The 16,464-nt window shown below is 42.8% G+C and overlaps 1 protein-coding gene across 3 annotated transcripts in view; it reads right to left on the minus strand.

The window, feature by feature from the left end:
• PRDM16 (PR/SET domain 16) overlaps positions 1-16,464 on the minus strand; it is a 344,075-nt gene that overhangs the window by 211,702 nt on the left and 115,909 nt on the right. For all 3 annotated transcript variants that reach the window (XM_064470162.1, XM_064470161.1, XM_064470163.1), the window contains exon 2: positions 5,378-5,727. In XM_064470162.1, the coding sequence (XP_064326232.1) occupies positions 5,378-5,727 (350 nt within the window). The remainder of the gene's footprint in view (positions 1-5,377; positions 5,728-16,464) is intronic.

Consider the following 16,464-nt stretch of genomic DNA (forward strand, 5'->3'; position numbering starts at 1 on the left):
AGAAACAGGACAGACAAGAACATGCTGCTTTAACGAACTGCATCAGCTTTTAAAGTGAAATTAGAGAATTTGGGCTGTATGTTCTTTTAACTGGAAAGCATGACAAAACCACCACAGTTAAAAGCATGCTTCGAGTCTTCCTTTTTTAATATCTTTAAGACTCAGGGAAATACAATATAATTCTCCTCTCAGCAATGAAGGCCAGTCATGTGAAATAAATTTGCCTTGGAACTTCGCAGCATTTCTAAAAAACAAACAAATAAACAAGAGTCCCCCCACACCAAATATAAATATTCTATTTTGTGGGAACAGGGAGGTTGAAGTGCCATGAATCACTGACACTGTAAAGCACGTTCAAACAACAGGAGAGTTTTCCACTGGCCCAGATGTGAGGCCAGGAATGCCTGCTGCATCCGTAGCTGCCAGCTCTTATTTTTTCCACAGTTATTTCTTTTTCATGGGACAGCTTCTATCTTCACCCTGAAGTATAAAATGAAAGCACTTATTTTTCATATGTAAAGAAGCAGCCTGCCTCTAACACTTCAGTGTAAGAGAAGCCTCTTGTGTTTCAGCAAATAAACTCTCTCAAAATATAAATTAAAACAAAGGAACTAATAACTATGTTTTATTAATGGCATTTACACTGTGAAGCAAACTGAGCTAAAAGCATATTTGATTGCTTCCAAATTCCCTAGAACTCAGTTGCTAAATTTCCTTCCAGGATGTGATTCCCATTCTTCTCTCAATTAGCAAAATAAACACTGCTATGATAAATATCATTATTTACTCAACAAAGTGATCAAAATCATTACGCAATTTTTATTTTTTTTTCCCAGGTCCCAGAGGCAATAAAGCAAAAACACGCCGTGATTTATTTGGGGTGCTCTGAATGGTATGTTCTGTGTCAGCAGGCAAGGAAGTAATAGGATCAGGAGAGCAGAGCAGAAATGCAATCACGTCACACTAAATAATCACAAGGCTTTTAGTTTGGGTGGTGTCTTTTAAGGAAAAAAAAGGTAGATAAACATGATCAGCACAGTAGTGTCAGGGAATGAGGCACAGAGGGAGAACTCAAGGCACACCATCCTATAGAGGCACTTACTGAATCATCTCGGGGGCGGGGGCCGGAAGACCAACACATCTCGTTTATTTTTATGAAACAAACATGAATCACTCACTGCCACCCCCTGTTAAAAATAAGCTCTTGAATAAAGAATAGTTTTAAAAAACAGATTCCACAAAGCAAATGTTGGAGGAAAAACATACAAAGAAACAGATGGTAAAGCCTTGCTGCAGGTGATGTAGGACGTGTATTTGCCCAGCCCTAACCCAGTCCCTCCTGTCTGGCTAAAAGGAAAAACGTCTCTAATAAAAAAAATTGCCTATCTTTTTTTTGAGATACAGCAAGCAAGGCACAGCATTCCGCGTTCCCTATGATGTTTTGGGCCATTAGGGGAAATAATGAGCAAAGCTGAAAGTTTCAGCAAATAGCATTCTTTTACCTCCTGGAGCTAGATGTGTTACATCAGAGCCAGGTCTGGATCAAACAGTTTACATGAAAAAAGAGCCGGCCTCCAAGAACAGGAGCCCGTGTTTCTTGAAGACTTCGAAGAAATACAGTTAACTCTTTTGTTTCATTTTAATTCACAAATCTGGTCTTTAATATTGAAGTTTGCAAAGAGGAAGCTATTTCTGCCTTGGACGGAAGAGATCTCCATTTTCAAATCAAAGCCCTTAATAGCACATTTTCCAGCCCCCCCAAATGGATTTTTTTTTAATTACAGAAATCAGAAGGAACAGATCTTCATTGTGAAGTACAAACTGAAGGATTTTTAAATTCGTATTGTATTTTAGTATGCTGAATTAGCCTGCCTGAGCTTTAACTTAAAAACCCAAACAGAACAGCAATAAAAACATGCCTTCCTACACACCTACTCATAGAGAGTCTACTTCAACATCCTCCAGCGCCATTTCATCCTTTACGCTATCCACAGTGGGCTGGGGCCCATCACAGATGGGCACAAGTCCAAGCACATTAAGAAACTTGCATACTGACCGTGGGCAGGAGCCGGGCACGCATTTGTACGTGCAAAGATGTGTCCTATACAACACCAGAGACGACAGTTTCTAGCAAAACTGCGGTGTTGCAAATGAACGCCCACTTCAAAACGTGATGTGAAGCACTCTTGGGTATTACGACGTCTAGTGGCACTCTTAGTTTAGTCAAAGTCTGGCAACAGATTTCCTGTGATGCGCAAAAGGCAGAAATGCTATTAAGGAACTGATGACTACTAAAAACAAACAAACAAAGACCAGGTTTCCAGGATTTGGGGTGGGGGTGGGGAGTGTCCGTGTGTCCACAGAAGGGGCGTTATCGAGAGTATAAACTATAGGAAATGAACTGAGAAATAGGAATGGAAGGTTGGGTGTGAAGAACAGATACCTTCCCTGAAGTAACAACACTAATGTAACTAACAGAATAGGCAATTCAAGTGTAATAGCAATATCTCGATTAGCCAGCGATAAGGACTTAGGTGTAAGAAGTCCCACAAGAACATTCGACTTTCAAGTCACTGCAAGTCTAAACTAGGACTTACAGAGAAGTATCGTCACAAAATAACGGCGAGCTGCCTAAGGAGCACTTCTCATGGTACGCTACAAAAACTAGATGTGTTACATTCATCGCTAGTGTAAGAAACAACATACAGAGGCAAAAGTCCAGTCAGCTCGTTATAGGGTGACAAAAACCTCTTCCTCTTTCTTTTTTCTCTTGCTGCCAATTGTCTGCCTCCTCAATTTTATTAAGAGAGGGGGAAAACAGCCCAAGTTACAATTTCCTAACACAAGTGACATGTAAAGGTGCCCAGAAAATCTCTCTAAGGCTTTTCCAACCTTACGCTCCAAGGAAACGGCTCAGAAACCAACACACAGGCAGAGATAGTATTTATTACATGAATTCCTGTTTAGCACATGAAGGTATTTGTTGATGTCGTTCCCAAGTGAAATGATGAAGGTACCGAGTGACTAAAACCAGATTTCTGAACTTTCTTTACACACACTGGGAAGTGGAAAACCGCAGGAGGCCTTGGCAGGAACAAGCAAGGCTGAGAGAGAGAGTGTCAGGGTGGGTCTAAGACAGTGTTTGAGGACATCTGATGGAGGACAAATAGTCCTTCCTTTCAGGTATGAAACGTATGTGCCAAATCATAGAACAAAAGAGTGCCGCTGGAATGTGAGAAGTACCACAGAGAAAGAAAGTTTGTTCAATTACACTACAGAAATAAACAGTATCGCAAAGTCAACGCAGGCTGAAGTTAACAGATATGGCTTATATCAGGCCTGGCATTCAGTGCCGAATGGATATAGGGAGCAGTTCTTAAAAACATGAATGTAAATACAAACTTTTATCAGAAACACAAAACACAAGGACAAAGTTTTGCCAAGGTCATAGAAAAAAAGACTGGCATTACTCAAATCTGGTCTGACTTCTAGCAGTCAAGGAGGAGAGCACTGTGTTCCAGAAGAATTACTGTCTCTAAAAAAACACCCCACGAATGCCCCCTATAAATACTAGGTTCAGAAAAAGAGAATTCACCTTTCTGCAGGAGCCACTTCCACACCACTGCCTACAAATAATCAATACTGCATAATCCTAGAGGAAAACTCCTTTGCTTCAGAGAACCCTTAACATGAGCATTACGTTGGGTGACCTCAAGCTGCCTCATACCTAGAGCCTCTCTGGAACAGACAAGCATTTTCAGTATATAAACAGCGATTTCTGTGCACCCCCACCCCTCAAAAAAAAAAAAAACCCAACCACATTTTGAAGCTAATACAGCAATATTAATCAAATATTCTGTAATGATATTCACAAGAAAAGCAGCTAACACAAAGATAAACTTCTGAGGAATGCCATCGGCGGGGGGCAGAGGGAATCAAAACTCTCAGCTGAATTTCCCTTCGTTGCCTGCATTAGGAGAGAGAGAAAAGGAAACTCTCGACTCCTTCAACCAAACTCCGATTCTAGCCCTTCACACATTTCCTACTGCAGAACAACAAAATATGATTGAGTTTTGTTTTTGCACAGCAAGTGGTTTTTGCTTTTTCCTGCACTTTGGACACATTAAAAGAGTAAACAAAGACATCTGGACATACGGAATCTACCCATTCCCTGATTTTTCAGACTTCACAATCAAGAGTGTAAATATAATCAGACACCATTTAAAATGTTAATGCTTAAGTTTGGCCTTTTTGGCCTCCTTTTCTAAGAAAACAGGGCTTCTGTGATTGCGCCGTTGGCTTGCCCACTTGGTAAGTCTTATGCTTTTATCCCTTAGTGGCTTCCCGCCTCTGCGCTCCAACAGTTTTTAAACCACGGCTTCACGTCACATAGTGGCCGATGGAGGAAACAGGCCAAGCTACTGCTCCGCCCAGGGGAAAAGGGAGGTAAAATTCAGCTTCCACCTACTTCGAGGGGCAGGGCTAGCCCACCAAGCAGCCGGCGAGTCCTAGCCAGCCCAACCTCTCTGCACCAGCTGCCCAGGGGCAGCCTCTCCCTCAGGAGAGGGCAGCAGGGCCGACGCGCAGCAGGGGTACTGCAGCGTTGGGTGGCCGTTAGGGCTACAACGGAGAAGCAATTACATATTGTATAACGGACACTGGAAGCACTGGGATAGGACTGTGGACGCAGGGCATAAATCACCGTTCACAGAATCTACTATAATTTACGGTAATTCTTAGGGGTATGGATACTTTCAAATCAAGAATACAGGAGTTGAAGAGACAAAGATGATTTCTGGGACAATCCCAGAAAAGCAGAGAGAAAGATACGAGTTCTGGGATAGTGGCATTTTTCCTGTTGAAGACTGGTTTTTGTTTAGCTCTTAGGGAAAAATGACTTTCACATTTCTTTATCTTTGCTGCAGAGCAAGAACTCAAGAACATCTAGGGTGTTAATGGGTACATGCTATTTTTCTATGACCAGTTAATAACGCCTGCACAGCTAACATGGACTGGAAGTCAAAGGTAACACACCCAACTACAAAACATGATGCGACTAATCATATTTCTTCCATTGTGACAAGTTCTGAACACAATTTGAAAATGACAAGTGCTTTAAGAAGTGACCCAACATCATTTAAAACCAACCTTCTAAAATGGTGCTGGAGCAGTGTTTGCAGCCCAAGAAGCTCTCTTAAAAAGGATTTCTGCCACTTTTTCATTACCACGTGTAATCGGGGATGCAAAATAACGCAGGGAAATACAGCATTAGCAAAGTCGCTGCTGCTGCCCCCAGGTCAGTCAGAGACCGGTCTGGCTTTATGAACAGTTTGCACAGAAGACAAAGGAATGTGATTATCACATCCAACACGCTTACCTCCCATCCAAAGTTTGTTTCCTTTAATGTGCTCCTTTGTACTGTCATATAGGGTCCAAATCTTTCCCCAACTTCAATCTTCTTTTTGGCCCAAATCCCTAGCCCTGCCCCTGGAATCGAAGATTCTCTGAGTTCAAAATCTGGTGGGATTGGAATGTCATCAGGAATGTAGACGGGAGCTTCATAAGGTGAGCCCTCCTTGGGAGTGAAGTCCTCACTGGTGGGAAAGGGTGATGGAGGTCCGACAGGGATGGGGGACATAATACTGTCCTCTGTTTCCTCCTCTGCGCTTTCGCCAGCAAGGAGATCAGGGTCGGTCTCGTACATATTATTTACAATCTCGCTGTCACCTAAAAGGGGAAACAGCAGAACAAAACACACTGAAATACTCACGTGAACATTAATTAATCTCTTCTTGGGACAAAGTTTCATAAAGCCTAGTTCGCGTGCTTTAAGGATAGAAGTAGTGGCAGAAAAAAAAGATAATCCTCACCAAAGAACTCAGGCAGAACTGAGGCAAGACTATCCATACTGGTTGCACAACATTCAGTGCTACTGAAGGATGAGATGGAAGGTAACTGCAGGCCTGCCGTGTTATGCTGGGCCAGGGTGACTGCAGCGGTTGTCTCTCAGTAACGGGAAGAGGGAGGAAAACACAGAAGAGGTGTTCGAGGTTCCCTGTAACCATTTATTGTTTTAACTGGCTCATATATTTTGTAGAGGAAATAAAAGAGAAATTAAGGCAAAATCCGACTTCAGTTTGGCAAGAACTCTTTGCCTAGTATTTGGGTTTCGTGGGTTCAGTGCGTCACACAGCAGAAGCCGCGGCTGATGCGACCTTCCAGCTACATCTCCTCAAGGTACTTTCCCGGGTGTAACAAAAGCATCCCTAGTTCGTACTACTGCTTTAAGACTAACGTGTCCCGCATGCTTAAACAGCGAGCATTTCAAGCTGCACTCTCAACCACCGAACAGAGATTGTTCCACCGAGCTCCACAGGACGGGGATCTGGTTTGCAACAGGGCTACAACAGTCAAAGGGAAAGGTAGGGGAAAGCTGTACACTTTCTTCTATGCCACGCGACATCCCATAAACTAGGCAGAATCAGATTAACCCAAGTAGTATTGCAACATTATTCCTTAAAAAAAACCAAACCCAAGCACTTAAACACGGGCCTAAAATGCCTAATCTCTTACAATTCAGGATGCAAGAATTTCAGAGGCGAGTCACTATTTCTTTTTCCTTTTATAAAATTTGTGCAGTCTTTCCACAAAGGCATCGGCAGAACTGCAGCTGTTTTTCCTACGCCCCAACTTCTTCAGTTGTATAATGTACTAGTGGAAAAAAACCCCACCACATAAGAAGATCTGAATGGGATATATATAGAATAAAAGGCAAAATTTTATGTAGGAGTAGTCAAATTAGTCCGGAGGATAGGAAGAGAGTGTGCATGCACCTGTGTTTGGGGAAAACAAACACCACCACCTCCCCAGGTAAATACCCTTAATCCTGCAAGGATTTTTAAGCTTCATTTTCCAGCAACAAATTATTACACTTCAGAGAATTACAGGTCAATTCCATTATTAAACCTGTAACAATGTGCATCCATTTTCTGGTTTGATATTGGCTTGTACGAGCTAAAAATATTCTTCAAACAAGTCTTCCCTTCCATCACTTGTCAAAAACAAATAATCCGAGACATGTTTACCCGAATGCACTGAAAGAAAATTAAATAAGAAAAAAGTCTGCGAGCACAGGAGTTGACCAAGAAGTTTTCAGAATACTTTTAACCAGAAAATGATAGTCTGCTGAATCCAAAATGCTTCCTTCAGACACGCATTTCAGTGATTTCACGGCAGAATTCTGCTTGCTGTATGCAGTTCTGCTACGGAACTGCCGCATTCCCCCCTAATTCATCTTTGGATCCACCAAAGAGGCCAGTCTCCCAGGTAGCCTTGCCGTAAGGGCTCTTAGGGCTTTCTCCAGCTATTCCCTGCTGCACAGATGGGATTCTACAAGTCCTCCGGACCTGCAGCTCTAACAGACTCGGCCACATTTCCACACCCGGAGCCTGGACAGCACAGCTGGAGCTCGGCTTGGCCTCTTCCCGCTCTGTCACAGGGCCAGTAAATGCGGGGGATCGTGGCTGAGCGATGTCAGATCTCGGGACCCAAGAATGCAGTTGGTTTTTCTGTTCTCAGAACCACGAACTCCAATCATTTCAAAATTATTTGTCCCCTTTCCTCCTTTGCTTTCCTGAGCATAGAAATTTTGACATTTAAGCCTTTTGATTACAAAATTAATTATTTTTAAAAAATTTATTATTATTTTTTACAAAATTCCCCAAAGCCAGAAAACTCTGGGTTTTTACCAACTTTCCCTTGGACTTGTACACAGTGAAATTCCCACAGTCAAACCACATTCTGATGTACTTGTGCTTGGAATACGTTTATTCTTATTAAATGCAGTTATTAATATTATTATTGCTGCGATACTAGTGCTGAAAGCTCCTATTCAGTCTGATTAACCAGCCCTGCTTAGAAGAGCGCCCCTTCTTCAAAGGATTTACAAAGAGATAGAAGAGGAAACAGTTTATAGAGTCTTACAGACGAGACTCACAGCCATAGAGAGAATAAAGAGGTGGCTAACAGGGCTGGAAAATGAACCCCGGGTCTTAGCCGACCACTGTCATGAGGAAACATCCTCCTGGGTAGAGGTAGAGCAGAAAGGAAAGAGCCTTCTGTCTGCAAGACTACCACTACAGTCCCCGTCTGAAGAAAGTACCCTCACCAGAACTTCTGACCTCACGAACGTCTGTATTAACTATGAATGGAGCTGGGGTTTTCTTCCCCGAAGGCGGACAAACACAGAGCAGGGTCATCTGCAGAAGCACCGCCATAGATAGCTTGCAATCCAAACACGGGCTTACAGTCACTGCTAACAGGCTTCGGTTACGTAGAAGCATTCCGAATCCCTCTTACTTTGCTGGAAAGTCAAGAACTTTAGTTCTTTTCAAGACTCCAAAAATATGCTACACAATAGTACATTATTTACATTTACGAAATCTTGAAATTCTTTGGGTTTTTTTAAGGTTTGATGTTATAGGTTTATAACCGCAGCGATCATTCTGAGACATTCTTTGGGCAGCCAAAGGCAGCGATTCAGAGGCGAACAGAAAAAAACATGCAAGCCGCTGTCTTAAACAAAACCAAAAACAAAACCCACGTCACTCGTTTCCCTTATCCGCCACAGCATCTGCATTCTGACTATAAAACCTTGACGACTGAGCTCCTGAGCCAAGCCAGTCTGCTACACTAGAGAGCTCCTACGCAGCGATGCAGAGATGTATCGCAAACAAACCAACCGATTTGCAAACAGATTCATCATTGATAGATTTTAAGGACAGAAGAGAGGATTTGTGCTAATTCTGTATCACCTCCTGCATTTCTTAGACCACAGGGCTCCCCTGAATTATTTCCACCTTTGAGATCAAAAGCTTATCTTTCAGGCTGAAAACCCCCTACTTGAAGGTTTTTCAGCAACGGCCAACAAGCCCTGGCACCCGGCTCTGCACTTACCCTGCACTACTACGCCTCTGCCCGGCAGTGATTACTGCTCAGGGAAGGGGCTTGTACGGCACCCCCCACACCCACACACAAAGCGCACAGTTCGGCAGCAAGTGCTAATGGGGGAATTATCAGCCCCTTTGTCTCCTCTCTCCCTGGCAAGGCTCTGCCTCCTTTCTACCTTCTGCATTCAACATCCCTCCCTTTTCAATTTTTGAGGATGTCACCTCTTAACCTCTTGAATGAGCTACATAGGATAGAATATCCTTCACTGAAATGTGTGTTTTCAACCCTTTAAGGACTCCTGACTGAACCATCTGTGGTTTTTCAACAACTTTTTTGAACTATCTATATTAGAACTGCCTAGAGGATTCCAGGATCATCCGAGTGAGTGTTAAATCCAGAGAGAAACTTTCCAAAGGAACTCCACAGAGGACAACAGACTTAACCTTTGGGACGCATTTACCTCTTCAGATTGTTAGTGCTAAACAGGGCCTTTCACAGATCTTACGGTCTTTCATCATGCAACGTAAAACATTTTAACATCATACACTGTACTTAAGCGAACACTTATTCAGGCATCATAAAGCATTTAAAACAGAGTTATCAGAATTATGTTCTTACATCTCATATTTCCTGTATCTGAAAAATTACATACATGTATATTTAGCTCCAACTTCCCAGTGAAGAAAACCCATTAATGAAATTTCCCTCTGATTAATAAAAGCCTTTCCACTCTAATGGTGTGAGATTAAGAAGAAAGTAAGTTTCAGAATTCTTCTCTGAAATCTACTAGGAAATAAAGTAATTACTATGTATCTTCAAAGTTTTTGCCACATTAATTGGAGTGCTCGTTAGCATATATGAATACTCTATTTGAATTAACTGTGATGAACTGATATTCATATGCCTCATATCAAACTGAAGCAGAATTGATGTTATTTCCCGATACAGGGGCTTTAGATGGCAAGAAAACTCTTTTAAGAGAAAGCTGGGTAAAACAAAGTAATATTGTGAAATACCAGTCAGTATGAAAATTAAGGTTCGCTGAGCAAAGCAAAAATGGTTTGCATGAAGTTGCATTTCACAGAATCCCCGAACGGCGGGGGTTGGAAGGGACCTCTGCAGACCACCCCGTCCAGCCCCTGCTTGAGCAGGCACGCTTTCTGAAAGTTAGTTGCAGCTACACTATAATAAACCCATAGTTACTAATCACAAATTAAGCTGAATTAACAAAAATACAAGTATTCACATTAGCTAGTGCATCAGCTTTGTAGCACGCAGTTTCAGCCATTAATTGAAACTCAGCGTGGATTATTATTTCCTTCCAATTCTGTAGTTCACAGAGCAAAAAGGGATGTTTGTTAGTACCCAACTTTTTCAACACTGAACAAAATACACCCTATCTGTCGAAAGACAAAACATCTCAAGCAAACAGTGCTTACTCGTGCGCCAAAATATTATTCTAACAGGGAAGTCTCAGAGCAGAACCTCTAAAAGAGGCGCACTGAAATGCAGAATCTGATTTTATAGAGGGAGTGATGCAAAAGAAGCGGCAAGCAACCAAGCGGATGAAAAAACTGCCTTGGAAAAAGGCAAGCTTTGAGTAGGTGGCCAGCACTGACCAAAAAATCAGCTGAGCTTTCCAGTTCTGATTCGGGAAATTCTGTCTGCTGGGAATAAAAGTGGTATAGAGATGGTCTACTTTATTAATTTAATGTTAAGTAATTTTCACCATTTGGAAAATTAAGCACAGACCGAACAACTGCTCCTGATCAAAAAAATGAGCGATACCCGGAGTAACTCTCAGCACTCCCGTCAGACAAGTGGTGATGAGGGGAAGCATCATTCAGCAGGCCCCGGCCTTTCATAACATGAACTCTTACTACGAAGAGTCAACAGAGCTATGGTGGGTAAAGAAAGAGTCAGGGTGAATAAGCTGAGAACCAGGCCTTGGATATACAGAATACAGCCATATAGAGAAGTATATAGTATTCAAGGGCGATGTGGCCTGTCTCACCCTCTAGAGGCGTAAGGGCATCCCAGCTGACCAGGTCCGACAAGAACACACCTGTGAGGATGCCAAAGATCAGTGTGAACGGAAAATAAGCTTGAGAAGCAAGTAACACAACCAGTTCTGAACACACTAAAGGAAAAAAAAAAGGGGGGGGGCAAGTCCCAGGGAGCCTGAAATACATTAGAGATAGGAAGCTTATGAGTGAAAACTGTAGACTCAGAGGGTAATAATGTTTGGGGATTTTTCCAAGAGGAGTCAATTGCTAAGCTACAACATTCATATGTAAGGAAAACGGAGCTTTTTTTCATCCAAAAAGGAAAAAAGGGGGGGAGGGAAACAGATGAAGGGGAAAAGAAAAACACATTTGTCATACAATACAAGTAGTTGAAGTATTTTGGGAACAGATTTGCCATCTCTCAATTAAACATGAGGCAGCATGACTGTGCTTTCATTGCACAGTAGTTTCCACTATGATAACAAGTCCAACAACCGCCTCATTGTGGACCTTGCAGAAACGAGAGGGACTCCCACAGTGCATATTAATGACTGACCTCTGATGTAATCGGGGGGGAACAGCACCCAACAAAAATTACAGTTTTCACTGCAGCATGGAAGACAGTTCTTGCTGCCAAACAGAAACCATCAGGGAAGAATAGCTGAAAAAGTGAGGCTCGACTTAAGGCACACATCCTACATCTCCTCTAAATCCTCAGAATACACCTTCTGTGTGAAAGACACATCTCCTCCCTTTTTTTTTTCCTCCTTGATGCCTAATAAAGATTTTCCTGAGTTCATGCCCAAGAAACCTGGTGGCAGACATTACTGAAGAGGAGGATTCTGATTCCTTTGCCAACACTTTTTTGCTCCAGCTTTTGAGAAATACAGCGAACTGCCTGCTGCAGCTTACAAATGTTTCCTCTGCTAAAAAGTGCAACCCTCCTTACTCAAACATGTCGCCAGAAACAAGCCTTCCTAAGTATGATATACTCCATAATCCTGAAAATACTTGTGGTTGCTGTAAATGTTTTCTCTCCTAGTATTAGCAAGTCAAATTATTTTCTACTCTATGATTAGCCTCTTTTGCACTTAAGAAACAGGAATTCCAACCGAGTTGAAAAGCAAAACTAGGTTTATTGGAGCACAACATGTGCAAATTTTTAAATGATACAAGTAAAGTATAAAGACACCTCACTACTGAACCCTGTTAATTTAATTTCTGCCACGGGACAATCAGGCCAGTTCTGGTTAAATTTTAATTTACTCTGAAGTTGAACCCACATCGGACTGACCTCATATTTCAAGAGAAATCATAAAACACAGGTAATCTTTCCCTTCTGCCTTTTCAGTTGCTAGAATCAGTTATCGGGGACTGGCAACAGGCACAAAATGAGAACGAAAGAGAGCATCTGCAGGTGGCGGTAGCTCTGATGCAGGAGATACCGTACGGCATCCCTGTGCGCACAATCACCGAACAGGTACACGTACGCGCGTTGGGTTTGTCGCCACCATCGAACATGCAGAGCAATAGCTTTTACATAGTATTTATTAGCAGCCAGGGCTGTCAGAGGAAATCAGCCATTCTTGTACCTGCCGCTCCTTGCGCGCGCTGCCAAGCAGAGCCGTTCGGGCGGCTGTCTGTCCTGGGCCTCTGTCTGCCCAGGCCCCGGGGGAGGCGGCGGGCGTCTGCACAGCCCAGCTCTGTGCCTGCCCTTCCTATCGGCTGTACCTGCCTCCTCCAGAACATCGCCTGGGAGTCTGAAGTGGGAAGTCCTGCTGTGGAAGCGCTTCCCGAGATAGATGGCACTGAAACACAGGCGTGCTGGCAGATCTCCTCTACAGGTGTATTAAAGAGCAGCATTACTTTATTCAGCACCGGGTGCATGGGGGATCTTTCCTCCGAACGTGCACGCCTATTATTATCTTGTTAAAATTCTCTGGTGTTAGTCTCTACTCCTAACTATGATTCTTTCTTAACTACTACTAACTCCTGTGCTACTCCATTTCATCCAAGAATAATATATATATATTTGAGGTAACAACTATTTTAGGCAAATTCAGCAGCTAGGGTTTAGATTTGATTAGAGCCGAAGCATACACGACAAGTCCACCTACTTGCACTACTACTTCAGTACTGGTTAAGCCTCCTTAATTCCTGGCTATTGCATTGCTGCTGGGCCTATAATCATTGCACTGCAGACTCTTCCAGATTGCCCCACTGTGTATCGTGCTGTTTATCAGCCTCGGTGCTCCCCTCAGCATTACTCTGGATGTAACACAACTGGGTAAAAAAAAAAAAAAAAAAAGCAGAGAACATCGTGTTTAGGAACAATCTTCAGTTCTACTGAGTTTCACCACAAATCAGCTGGCTGCTGTTCGAGCGCCATATGTGGGATGTGGCCATTCACTGACGACAACCATGCTGTCCTACATCTGCCCCTCTTCTAACGGCAAGTATTTCAATGCTCTGGAATGTCTGGTTATGTGAAAAGCAGTACAGAAACACAACTTGACCTTACTGTTATTGTCATGAAACTAAAATTAGTCCTTCAAAGCTCACTAGCAAAATTACTAGATAAAAAGACCCATTGAAAGGTTGTTTCCACAGATAATCAGATATGGGCATAGGCTTAAAATCTGTGTGACACCAATGAGGTTCTTGCAGCAATGAGAGCGATGCTTTGGTATTGGTGAGAGACCTCATGAATAATCTATTTAGCAGCTGTAATGAAAGAAAGTCTGATGTTAAAGGAAATGGTGGTAAAAGAAACAATGCATTAGATTTTGGGTGGGTTTTTTGGTAGGTTTTGTGTTTGTTTTTAAATACACGTATTAATAGTATATAATATAAAATCCCGCTAAGGAAATCTCTACTTGTCTGAAATGACTAAGCACCTTCTACGTTCACAGACATTGCAAAGAACATCTCCCACTCCTTCGCTAGGGACGCTTACGGAACACACCAAGAATGAATTAATATCAGGCAAACAAAGTCTGATCAATAAGCACATTCTGCCTTGAATTAAATACAAAACCAGGCCTGATCCTACATTCCTTCTGTACTCAGAACTCCCATTGAGAGCAATGGGAATATCAACAGCAAAGAACACAGGACCGAGCCCATAACACTTTTGTCATACTCCATGGCATTGTGCTGTTGGCTGACACCGGACGACTTTCCACGCTCGGATTTGGCAGACAGCTCCAGAACGGGATGTTCACCGAAAACAGCTCATTTTTATTCGTCCATAAAATAACAACAGGCTGAAGTCTGCAACGGTGCCAGATCAGAGAACACTCTTGTCAAATTGGTCTATATTAATACAACGTATATGTAAAAAACCAGGCATTTTCATTTGTTAAACAACAAGGAGAAGAATTACAGGCACCCCCTGAACTCCTACTTTGCCTCAGAAGCTAACCTGGAATCTCAGGCCCAAGAAAAGAATTTAAGCAAAAGAGCAGAAAAAACAAATGTGCCAGCAGAATTGCGACTCGCACCTAAGCCGGAAACAACACAGCGACAGACCGACGGACTCTTTTTCCTTAGGGATTAACTGGTTGTCAAAGGGTTGGATTTTCTTTTTTTAACTTAGTTACTCAAACTTTGCAACTCCTTCCTAGCTGTAAGTTTAGAAACACAAACAGGTATTAAAACGGTAGTATTGTCTAGAACTCTCTGTTACTGGGCTATTACAATGTAAAAGGTATCATCAGAAAAACACCCACGAGGCCTGGACTTCCCTGGGATTCATTTCCAGTTTTCTGACTCTAGAGGAAGAGCAGTGGGTGGCCTCAAACATCTTTTCCAGCCCAAAGAGGGACGTCGCCACCGCCTTTACAGCTCCACGGAACATATCGAGGTTCCTGCACTGTATGGATTTTCCTTTAGAAACATTCCCCGGGGAAGAAAACAAAACCACCAAACAAAAAAAAAATATCCAGATACAGTGCTATGTTAGGAAGAAGGCATGGAATATTTCACACCTGCAGAAAACAAGATTGCCTACATTTTTAACTCTGGGTTGACAGGCTTTTGTCTCTATTTGCTGTGCACTCAGTGTGTTTCATCAGCAAAACCAGTCATTTTTATGACCGATTTGTAGACCAGCAGGGCTGGAACGAATCATCAACATTACAGCCTAATTCAGCCAAGAGTGCAAATACTTACATTAAGCAAGTATGTGCTTAACTGCTGCCAACAACTGACAGGGTTCATTACCTCTGAATATTGTGCTGCCCATGTATAATTTACTACAGGTAAATTATAACAACTACCTATCCTATACCGTGCCTTCCTCCATTTGGAATTCTGCACGACCCTCACTCCCCGCTCCCACTTCACCCGGAGCAGGGCGGAAGGCTGCCAGCCAGGCGCAGACCAAAACTTAGGAGACATCTATAAATCACGAAGGACACTCGAAAGCACCAAACAGCACCCACCCAAACAGTGACTTCAGAACAGTGAATGATCTTAGTGATCAGATTGCCACCTGATGGCCACAGCTGAAATACAATAGAAAACCAGAAACCTAGCCCCTGCTAGGACTGAATCTGTCTGGCCTTGGTTACAAAGCCCGATCTCCACAAATTCCAAGCACTTTGCAGCACCAGGAACTGGCATCCTGTCTCACACAAGCCCACGTTCTTCACGATGCAGGTCTTCTGCAGCATGCTTTGCAAACGGCAGCATCAAAACAAAAAAGTCAAGGTGCCCAGCACGATCCTCAATAAGCCTCCATTACTCAAGTTCATCTAGGAGTGGTTTCCCAGTCACCCTACTGGTGAAGGTAACCAACTCCCAGCTGTTGGCGAGGCAGTTCACCTACAAAGGTACATTTCCCTCAACACACAGGGGGTCCTCAGGCTAAAGAAAAGAACGGACTGTATTAGTAACACTTCAAAGACCTAAAATTCAGTGCAAGACCATCTCTGGAAGCGAGTCTAAAATATTTGGGTTTTCTTCTGCCATGCATCTGCAAATCAGTGCCAAAACTGTGGTGACAAGAGTTATTCCTCTTTCATTAAGGATGGGACTGAAGCATTAAAGTGCTTCACGGCCACACAAAAATGGCTTTTCCTCCATCCACAGAGAATAGTCATTTAATTTTAATGGCTGTAAAGAAAGGACGATAAAGAATAAGTTACTTAAGATTCCTAAGCCTGTCACACGATTTCTCCCTTTCGTGCATTGCAAGAACTTTTCTCCTCCATCTAAGCTGTGCTGGTAAGTAGCTACAGCATTTGCTGCTAGCGGATGCTGGTCCGAAAGGAGCACGTTCAGCAACCACACGAGAAACTGCCTCAGAGCGGCCTCCCGTGGGGCCCAGAGCTCTGCACCGTTCTCAGGCTACAGAGCGATGCTCTGAAAGGTTTTCCACACAACTCTAACTGCCACAGGAGGAAGAGTAAATTCTGCTTTAAATGAACATTTAGAAATGCCTTTTTTCTCTTTCAGCCATTCATGAAAACTCTTCGTCTTCACAAGTTTTACAGTTGAAAAATAG

This window comes from Phalacrocorax carbo, chromosome 20 (assembly GCF_963921805.1).
Source record: "Phalacrocorax carbo chromosome 20, bPhaCar2.1, whole genome shotgun sequence".
In the NCBI taxonomy this organism is placed as follows: Eukaryota; Metazoa; Chordata; class Aves; order Suliformes; family Phalacrocoracidae; genus Phalacrocorax; species Phalacrocorax carbo.